The sequence below is a fragment of the Octopus sinensis genome, linkage group LG2 (assembly GCF_006345805.1).
Source record: "Octopus sinensis linkage group LG2, ASM634580v1, whole genome shotgun sequence".
NCBI lineage: Eukaryota > Metazoa > Mollusca > Cephalopoda > Octopoda > Octopodidae > Octopus > Octopus sinensis.
This window is the reverse complement of record NC_042998.1, coordinates 97,064,330-97,074,547: the sequence shown is the minus strand read 5'-3', so window position 1 is coordinate 97,074,547 and position 10,218 is coordinate 97,064,330. Positions and strand designations below refer to the sequence as shown.

At 35.8% G+C, this 10,218-nt stretch overlaps 1 protein-coding gene and 1 long non-coding RNA gene across 2 annotated transcripts in view; one reads left to right on the top strand and one right to left on the bottom strand.

Moving 5' to 3' along the window:
* Positions 1–10,218, top strand: part of LOC115232462 (60S ribosomal protein L28) — a 12,949-nt gene continuing 2,731 nt past the window's right edge. Inside the window, exons 1-4 of the mRNA XM_029802344.1 lie at positions 1–53; positions 196–281; positions 4,721–4,809; positions 5,410–5,533. Of these exons, the coding sequence (XP_029658204.1) occupies positions 16–53; positions 196–281; positions 4,721–4,809; positions 5,410–5,533 (337 nt within the window). The 5' untranslated portion in view covers positions 1–15. The remainder of the gene's footprint in view (positions 54–195; positions 282–4,720; positions 4,810–5,409; positions 5,534–10,218) is intronic.
* LOC118760929 overlaps positions 5,782–10,218 on the bottom strand; it is a 23,650-nt gene continuing 19,213 nt past the window's right edge. The window contains exons 2-3 of the long non-coding RNA XR_004997044.1: positions 6,981–6,990; positions 5,782–5,794 (exon numbers count right to left, since the gene is read on the bottom strand). This is a non-coding gene — a long non-coding RNA (uncharacterized LOC118760929). The remainder of the gene's footprint in view (positions 5,795–6,980; positions 6,991–10,218) is intronic.

Here is a 10,218-nt window from a genome sequence, read left to right as displayed (position 1 = left end):
AAATACGGAAAAGACATGCTTCCAATTCACTTGAATGAACACTATAACTTCCGGTAAGTGTAAAGTCGCAGAAAACTCACAATATTTCGTATTATATTTCAAATGAATATTGACTGAAAAAAAAGTCCTAAAATATAAATTAAGTTTTTATAAATGTTATAAAATGCATACTAAAGTATATTTTCTCAATTTTAGTTATCATTTATTTCACATCCGGTTTTGTGTGCACGGCGCTTCTGGTTCCTTTTCATACAAGTCTTTCATTGGAACGTTTGCTAAACGTAAGTGCTCGTATTTAATATCCACTCCTTCAATGTTAATATTAATTAATGTAATTTAACTATGTATATAAATTATCGTTTTTTGTTTGTTAATGTCTACTTTACCATTTATCTTTGGAATTTTATGCTATATATTAATATATATATGTGTGTCTCTCTCTATATCTGTGCCACATGGGCTTAACTTCATCATGGCGGTTCTGCCAAACAGCTAATACTTGGATAAAATTAAAACTGTCACATCTAAAGATTTTCCCCCAACTTCGAGTTTTATTAAATAATAAGTATTGAAGTTCAAATACATCATTATAGGCATTAACAAATTCTTTTTTGTTTCTGATTATGAATGGTTCACAATTTCTATATCATAATTTTTACGTTAATTACTATATTTGATGACATAAGATGCACTTTTACCCCTCCAAAGAAATGTCTCTGGACGTCACTCCGGGTCCTTTATACGAAATTGAGTCTCACTTTAATGTACTAAAAACATTTTTCTGAATACGCGTTACTGAAATCGGGTTGTGTCTTTTATACCTTCAAATACGGCATATAAGGTCACAAATGGAAGTATAAGTGCGTAAGTGTGATCCCTTATTCGAATTGCTGGTCATCCCGATTCAAATTACAAATAGTTCTTAAACAGGAGAGATATTTCAGTTTTAAGTACTACTGTTCATGAAGCAGAGCAAGTGTAGAATAATGCTTTTGTGGTTGTTTCATTCGTACTGTTTTTGTTAATTATAGAATGAAAATTAAACATCTTACAATCACGGGTTAAATTGTTCTGAGCACGTGCAAGCATGCAAAACAGTCACATTAGCATAGTTAAATCATACACCGGCATTCCTTCGATATAACTCGACAAAATCAAAACATTTCACTTCGGGTATTTCCGTGGAAGCAAATTACAGTTCGATTCTGTTTTCTGCTTAAAAATTCGCGGATTTTACATACACGTCAATCTTTCGTCTCTAGTAGACCTTTCCGTCGATTTCCGTAAAAAAAATTTTAAGCGATTGTATGACAAGGGAAGTTCTTTTGAAGTTACCGTGCATGGGAGCATTGATATACATGTGTGTGTGTGTGTGTTTGATGGGGTGTGGGAGACAGACAGTATGTTGTGTAATCGACGGAAAGGTCTACTAGAGACGAAAGATCGCCACATACACACATGAAACAGGTAAGAACAAATATGCAAGGGTTTTTTTTTCTTCAAGTTTAAAACGAGACATTGCTGGCATAATTTCATTATATCTTTACTCCACAACCCACGGAAATACCCGAAGTGAAATGTTTTGATTTTGTCGAGTTAAATAGAAAGAATGCCCATACACCTTGTAAGTAATGTGCAGTTGTTGACTATATGTTTAAATAATGATAATATACACAAGTTCAAATCCTGCCGAAGTAAACGAAATAACGTACTAGTTTAATACTTGGGTCGATGATATCGGCCAGCTCCACTGCTGATCTTGCACCTAAATCAAAAACCATATTAAATATGGTTTCGACTCCGAATGGAAGCGCCAGAACCGTCGCAAATATAAAGATAAGTTTTGTGACACATTGCGGCTTAAATTCCCTTTTGCGATTCTGCAAAACCGTTCAACTTGCATGCCTCATACACTGATGTCTTCTATTTGATTGACTGTAGCCTACTAATGCAAATTTGGAACTCTTTCTGCGTCATTACATTTTAGATCGAAGTCTAATTTGTTCTTTAATTGAATGAATTCTGGTCCATTATGTAGTACTATCGTCATTGGAATTCCTAATGCTTTAGTTTTTCTGAGCTCCTAGTCCAAGTTACTAAGTCAGCTCTGCTGACATATTTCTAACATTTAGTATCCCCAATTCATATTATTCCCTAGGGTTGTGATAGGGATCGTAAAATGGAAGTGGGGCTTTTACATCTGATTTTAACACCTGTTGAGGATCTGGTAAATTCTATAGAATCTCTATATGAGGCCAAAATCTGAAGAGATTTTTCTCATCTTCAGTGTTTGGTAGTACGCTTAGGCATGTCAATAAATAGCTTGGTTTTATTAAAAAAATATCAACTATCAGTTTGCAGTAATGTGTTGCAAAGTTTAATGTACAAACCAGTGATGTTTTTTCAGTTTAGGGACACTAACATGTTGGATATTACCTATTAGATTTATATGATAGTTTGAGCCCATCTTAAAAATACCCACAGAAACCTAAGAAAGGTACAAGATTAAAGCATATGTTTGGATTAATTGATACATTGGTTCCTTTGAGAGTAGCAATAACAGTTTTCTTTTTGTTCTTAGTAGATACCAAGGTGCAATATCAAATTTCTTCCAGTGTTTGAAAATGGAGTTATTTTTGAGACCTATTTGAAGTAAAATCTAAATTAACCCTCAAAAGTTTGTGTTAACTTGTTTAAAACACCATAATAATGACAGTTATTATAGAACTTAATTTCAAAACTAATTAGCATATTTTCAACATAAATATAAAAAAGGGTGATTACTGTAAGATATCAGGTAATTTATTATAGAAAAGCAAATTTCTATTATTTCAGTCTTAGTTCTGTAACAGTCTTTAATTAGTTTATTACTATATTTCTGTGAAAATGCATTTCAGTTTGTGGGATGCTTAAAATATCGTGTGTTATGGTCCTGTCACCCGCATTGTAAGTCAGGTAGTTCATGGAGTCGTACCCAATGACTTGTGTAGCAGCACCATGGTCAACTGCTACTAGGGAAAAGGTTATGCTTTAGATAGAAATAACTACAGGGGTATGAAATTATTGGATCAGATGATGAAAGTTACAGAGAGGGTCATAGCCCAACTAATTAGGGAGAAAGCCTAGATGCGATGCAGTTTGGTTTTGTGCCACTGATGCTATATTTCTGGTATGGCAACTGCAGGAGAAATACCTAGCCAAAGATAAACCTTTGTACTTGGCTTTTGTTGACTTGGAGAAAGCCTTTGACAGGGTACCGCAATCCCTTATCTAATGGTCAATGCAGAAACCGAGGATAGATGAGTGACTGGTAAGAGCTGTACAGGGATGCTATCAGTAAGGTGAGGGTTTGCAATGAGTATAGAGAATTCCAAGAAGTAGGGGTTCACCAAGGATCAGTTTTCAGCCCCCTCTTATTCATTATAGTCCTCCAGGCAATAACGGAGGAATTCAAGGCAGGCTGCCCATGGGAGCTCCTCTAGGGTTTGGAAGCAAGGTCTAGAATCGAAGGACCTTAGGGTTAACCTAGCCAAAACCAAAGTCTTAGTAAGTAGGAAGGCTGTCAAATCACTATCCCCTTCATGTAGATGGTCCTGCTCGATCTCTAGAAAAGGTGTGAGTAGAAACTCATACGATGTATCTGGTGTAAGTTATGGACACATAAAAGGTGCAGCAATATCAAAGGAAGGTTAACCATGAAAATAGCTTTTGTGTGTGGCAGATGCACAGAGGCAATAAACACTGAAGATGTACAGAAAACAGATTCCATCACAAGCTAGGGGGAGAAACTAGTAGTTAATAGCTTCCACTACCTAGGCGACCAAATCTGTAGTGATGGGTGGTTGCTCTGAGAGTGTAGCAACTAGAGTAAGAATAGCCTGGGCAATGTTCAGGGAGCTACTACCCCTGCTGGTGAACTGCCATGCTACACGGCAATAAAACATGGGCCGTGAATACTGAGGGCCTGTGTAGGCTTGAAAAAAATGAAGCTAGTATGATCTGCTAGTTGTGTAATGTCAGTGTGCATACATGACAGTAAATGCCCTGAGAGAAAAGTCGGGCATAAGAAGCATCAAATGTCGTGTACAAGAGAGACGACTGCACTGGTATGGTCTTGTGTTACATATAAGGATGGGTGGAGACAGGCTGTTTGAGAAAACCTGGCAACTAAAGTGTGAGTGCAGTGATGCATGTCCAGCTCTGTTAAGAACGCCCTGATGTGTTGGGTGATATAATATGCTTGAGACCTGCTGAGTCAAGTAAAACCAACATCGTAGCTGTGGCCAGACTGGCTCCAGTGCCGGTAGCACGTAAAAAGCACCATTTGAATGTGATCGATACCCCCTGGCTGGCCCCCGTGCCAATGGCATGTAAAAAGCACGCACTACACTCTGAGTGGTTGGCGTTAGGAAGGGCATTCAGCTGTTGAAACATTGCCAGAAAAGATTGGAGCCTGTTGCAGCTGCTGGTTCTCCAGACCTCAGTCAAACCGTCCAACCCATGCCAGCATGGAAAACGGACGTTAAACGATGATGATGATAATGAAATGGAGATTTTTTTATAAACTTGTGTGTTGTGTTTTTTGCTAGTATTTTAGTATTATGATTTCCAATCTTAAACCACTTTAAGATAGCTTTCAGTATTGTGTTTGACTTGGTTTATGTAAATGTTCATTGATATACTATATAACAGCAAATCTCAATTTTCATCTTTTGTTCAGAATCCAATATGTCGGCTGACTTACTATGGATGATTGTCAGGAATAATAATTCTTTCCTTGTCAAACGAAATGGTCTCTGGCTTAGCAAAGTAAGTAACAACATATATAAATCCTGGACTCTTTATGTTGACTGATACTGCAGGATTTTTTTTTTTTTTCTGCATAAAGGAAGGAATGCAACAATCTAAAACTTCCGTCGTAAATAAACTCCTGAAAGGTGAGAAGTATTAATGGCAACCCTAAGCTTATAATATGCAATGTTTGAGACAGTATTGATATCATCTTAAACAACTGTCAGTTTCCATTTAGAGCAAACAACTTGTGTTGTGAGCATGATAAAATGCATTCTGTCCATACTGTAAACTGGTTAACAATATGTAGAGTAATTGGTGTCAAAGAAAAATCCCACAACATACACAATAATTAGGGGTTTCCCTGTTAAGTCGGGTGATAAAATGTCAGCATATGATGTTTTGCAATTGTTCTGTGAGTTGCCCCAAATCCTAGTCATTTAGTAAATTGCACTATTCACTATTATGGTAATCTGAATTCTACATTCTGGTTTGAAATTACATAAAGAACATTTTCCAATGACTAGTTGCTCATATCAGCTATTAATTGAGAATAAGGTATATAACAATTAATTACATTTTGTACACCGTTAATTTTCAACTAATTTTTCTTAACAGGAGCCAAACAACTTGAAAGGACGTCATTGTTTCCGTTACAGTGGCCTTGTCCACAAAAAAACCATTGGGGTTGAGCCATGCAAAGATGGCAAAGGAGTTGTATACGTTACACGACGGTCTAGAAGTAAGTATTGTTTTTGTTTTTTGCATTGTATGCTTCAGAGAAGAATTTTTCCTGTCATTGATTTCAACTTTGACTTGTAATAGACACTCTTGTAAACAGGATTCTTTCAGTTTTCATCTACCGTATCCACTCATAAGGCAGCTGTAAAATAGTTTTATATAGAAGTGTACACATGTGGAATTTCTTGTGTTGGTCAGCAAGTTTCATTTTAACTTTCTTTCTGAGTTGCATCATTATCAGCTTGCAAAAGTGGTTTTAACCCTTTAGTGTTCAGATTAACTTGTCAAATGTAATGCTTATCTGTTCAGATTAATTTGGATTTATTCAGGTTCAAGTGGGGTGTCCACAATATTTACTTGTAACTTTGTTAATTTTCTACATACAGATTTGAAACTTTGTAAATGGGTGCTTAAATGCCAGTGGTTTATAATTGCGTAATTTTAGCTGATCTTTCTCACTACATTTGACTTTTATGGGCAGGTAAATTTAATTAACAGGTGTAAAAACAATAACATTATGAATAAACACTAAAATTCATGTTCTTAATACATCTTACCTGTTTGATTTGCTGCTAAAATTATCCCAGATGTCAACGGCCAACAATTTTACATTTTTCAAGATGAGGTACATTAATTTGAATGAATTAAAATACAGGTGTAATCGGTACAAGATTTTACTCTTTTTCTATATTTCATTCAAACGTCATCATTGAAAAGAAAGTACAAAAACTCTTTTACTAGTCAATATACCATTGGCTATGCACTCTTATACAATTTAATGAATTCATTCACGTAACAGAATGCATCTAATAAAAAAATCTCATTAACAGGTGAGACAAAGGTGAATACAGGTGTGTAACATACTGAAAATTAATATGTAGTTCTCACTTTCACATATCTCTCTATATATAAACGGCAGTTTGTCTGTGCGTGTTTCTGTGTGTCTGTTTGCTTGTACCCTCACCCTGACCACGGCTTTCAACCGATTCTGATGAAACTTGACACACACATAGCCCAATGTCATAATTCAAAACTAACGCAGCGAAAATTTTGAAAATTTCCCCCAGTTCTGAAAAAATCGATAAATTCGACATGGGGTCGAGAATCAGAAACACGAACCACAAACTGTCTAGGGGACGCAACTCCACCTTTTTTAAATCTCAAAAAAAAATTTACCATCATTTTTTTCCATTTTTTTGCTATTTTTTGGCTATAACTCTCTAAAAATACTTTATAGTTATTTCCCTTACAAACCTGAGCAACGCCGGGCGATACTGCTAGTTATATTATAAAATTAAAAGGAATATGTAAAATTATACATTTATGGCATATTTCTGTCATGAAATTGTCCAAAGCACCCTTTACACAAGGGCACTTGGCAAAACGAACACATGTAGGATGTTTCGATCTGGTACCCTTTCGCAGTTTTTCTTTTTTGCTGCGAACACAGTCTGCACACTTTTTTTCTTCCATCTATTTTTTCCATTTGATGGAAGTCAACATTTTCTCTGTTGACATCCACCTCAGTTAATTTTGCTTTTCTCCCAGCTCTGTGCTTTCTAGAAGAAAAGCCCTCACGTAACTGAGATGCAATGTCAACCCGAAATTTCAAGTGGTCGTAGTCTTTCGGTGGCGGAGGTACTTTGTGGCTTTTTACGTAAACAATGTGGGCATTTACTATAGTTAAATTAACTAAAAACCACAAAATGTACCTCCACCATTTCTTCCCAGGTCGACCAACTGGGTAATATGCCCGATATTGGTCGGATTTGTCTACGCCACCCATATATTTGTTGTAGCAAATATTCACGAGGGGTTTCCCCTCAGCCCCAACACCAGTTTGTTCATTAGCAGACAGAAATAAAATCTGCCTTTTGTCTTTAAATGCAGTAACTAACAAATTTTGTTTTTGCATTTGCAAAATGTCCCCTCTTTTTTTTAATTTTGCTTTTATTTCATGGGGTAAACCTTTACGATTTCCCATAACAGTGCTGCACATGTAAGTGCTTACACGTGCAAGATTTTCTGCCAAAGCCACTGAAGAAAAAAAACGATCGAAATAGAGGTGTCGGTGCTGATGGTGAAAAGGTTGTGTAAGAGACCATACAACATCATGTCCCAATCCATGTGGTCTTTTCGCATTATATTTCTTACCTGTGTAAACATCGAAGTTTACACAGTATCCTGTCTCCGATTCACAAACTTCCCATACCTTGATCCCCCATTTAGTAGGTTTGGCAGGCATGTACTGCCGAAAATGTACTCTGCCCTTAAATCCTATCATCGCTTCATCTACACTGAGATTTTTTCCAGGTAAATAAATAGTTTTATAATTATGTACGAGTAAATCAATTACCGGACGTACTTTGTACAGGGGATCGTAGTTTGGGTCGTTTTTGTTGGGGGCATTGGAAGAATCAGTCAAATGCAAATACTGAGATATTTTCGAATACCTCGTCTTCGACATGATGCTCGAAATATATGGATCGCCATACCTTACATCGGGACTCCAATAGTTCCACAGTTGAGGAAGCTGTCTGACTCCAAACATAATGTCGATCGTAAAAAATGCTCTTATTTCCGCAGTATTTGTTGGCAGCCATAGCGGATCGCTCCTTCCACGAACAGAAATTAAATGTTGGGCATATTTGTTCGTTTGCTCCGCAACATTTTCAAAAGAACTTTGAGGCAAAAATAAAAATAGATAATCCAGTGGTTGAGCATCAGGAGGTAAATCATGTTGTGGACCAGTGTTTTCTGTAAAATCAGAAATTGTTACTGGTGTCGTAATTTTCGACCATGTTTACACTATCGTTTTCATCACTTTCATTTTCTTCACTTTCGTCATCGAAATTTTCTTCGTCCGACGAATAATCGCTGATATCAATATCAGACTCATTCCAAGTCAAAAGACTTTTGTTTTCGTTGATATCTTCAACATCATCAATGGTAAAGCCTTCAAAATCGGAATCGCTACTTGCTGACGCCATTTTTTTCACAACAAACGTATACAGTTCTCTTCACACGTGGAAATAACCATGTGGTCGAAACAATTTCACAGTATTTATACTTGAATAAAGGCGGGAAAGGCTTCATCTCGCATTATCTCAAAGCTACGAGAATTTAATAACGTGATTTGTTTATTTTTTTAGCGATTTCGTAGAGTGGTCATTTACGGCCGGATTTGGCCGGTTTGAACAAATAAAGGGGAATTAATTCTGGCCGGATATGGCCGGTTTGAACACTAAACGGTTAATCTCTTCCACACTGGTTTTGAACTAATATTACCTTGCTAAAACAGATAAAAAGGAACAGCTGCTTTATAGTTTGCTCTGCAACATATCACTTGACACTATGGTAGTGTATTTATTTTTAAAATTACAAAATGTCTTCAAAATTATTTACATATAGAATGAAGTTGAATGTTTTGTAAACAATGCAAAATTTGTTAGTTTAGAATAGTAGTGAAAAAGGATTTTTTTTTTGTTTTGCTTTCTCTTTTCAATTCCTTCAATTTTGTTCCATTTGATTTCAAATTTGAGGTAATTTTAGCCAGTCAAAAGCCACAAGCATATTGATGTCTGTTTCAATAGTAACAAGCCAAGCTGTTGTGTAGTGTGCTTACCCTTTCATGATGGAGATATAGAAAATCAAGTAGGATGGTGTTGATCAGGCAGACCTATAGTCAAAAGGTGCATTCAAATGCTGTACACCCCACAGTTTTAGAGTTATCTAGTGTCTTTCCTCATTTTATGACATTTGGGTGTTCTTAAGGAGGAGATTTGGCTGCTTTTTCCAACAGTTTGTTTTTTTGTAATGTAACATTCTGGTATTTTACATGTTTGTTCCAACATTACATATGACTTATATTCATGAAAATTTAAAATTTCCATCATTGAAGCTTTTGTTGTCAGCATGCACAAAGGCCAGTTTCCAAATCTTGTTTTCTGATTTGGTAAAAATTATCAAACTTAAAATCTCTGTAACATTTTTCTAAAAATTTCTGGAACAAGTGAATAACATCAGATTCAGTGTAGCATGAAAAATATCAATATACCAAATTTGAAAATTTTCACAGAATAGGTTGGAATGTATATTCTTAAAAACCTTAACTTTTAATAGCAACTTGCCTAAGACCACACATATTAACGTGCTCATCATCGTTGTTTTAACATCCCACCTTTCCATATTTGCATGGATTGGATGGAGTTTATTGAGGCAGATTTTTTTTATGGTCAGATCCTCCTATTGTTTCCAAGCAACATATGACTGGACATGTTTTTGCAGAATATTGGAAATCAATTGCATTTACTATGTCAGGACAAGGAAACACAAACATATACAATGGCTTTCTTTCAGTTTCCATCTACCAAATTTACTCTCAAGGCTTTGGTCAACCCAAGCAATAGAAGACATTGCCAAAGATACTGTGCAAGATAGTTGGGGAGCAAACTCGGCCATACTATGTCTATATGTAAAAATAAATCTTGTAGCTTGAATGTTAATTAGATTCTAATAGGTCAATACCAGCATAATACATCAATATATCTAAAACTTTTATAATATTTATTGAACATGAATTAGAACTCGTGTAGCAGTCCACTCTGTCCATTAGAAATATTTGAGGAAAAGACATGTAAAGCAAATAAAATTATAATCAATTTGCAAGTATTTCAGTGTTGGCTA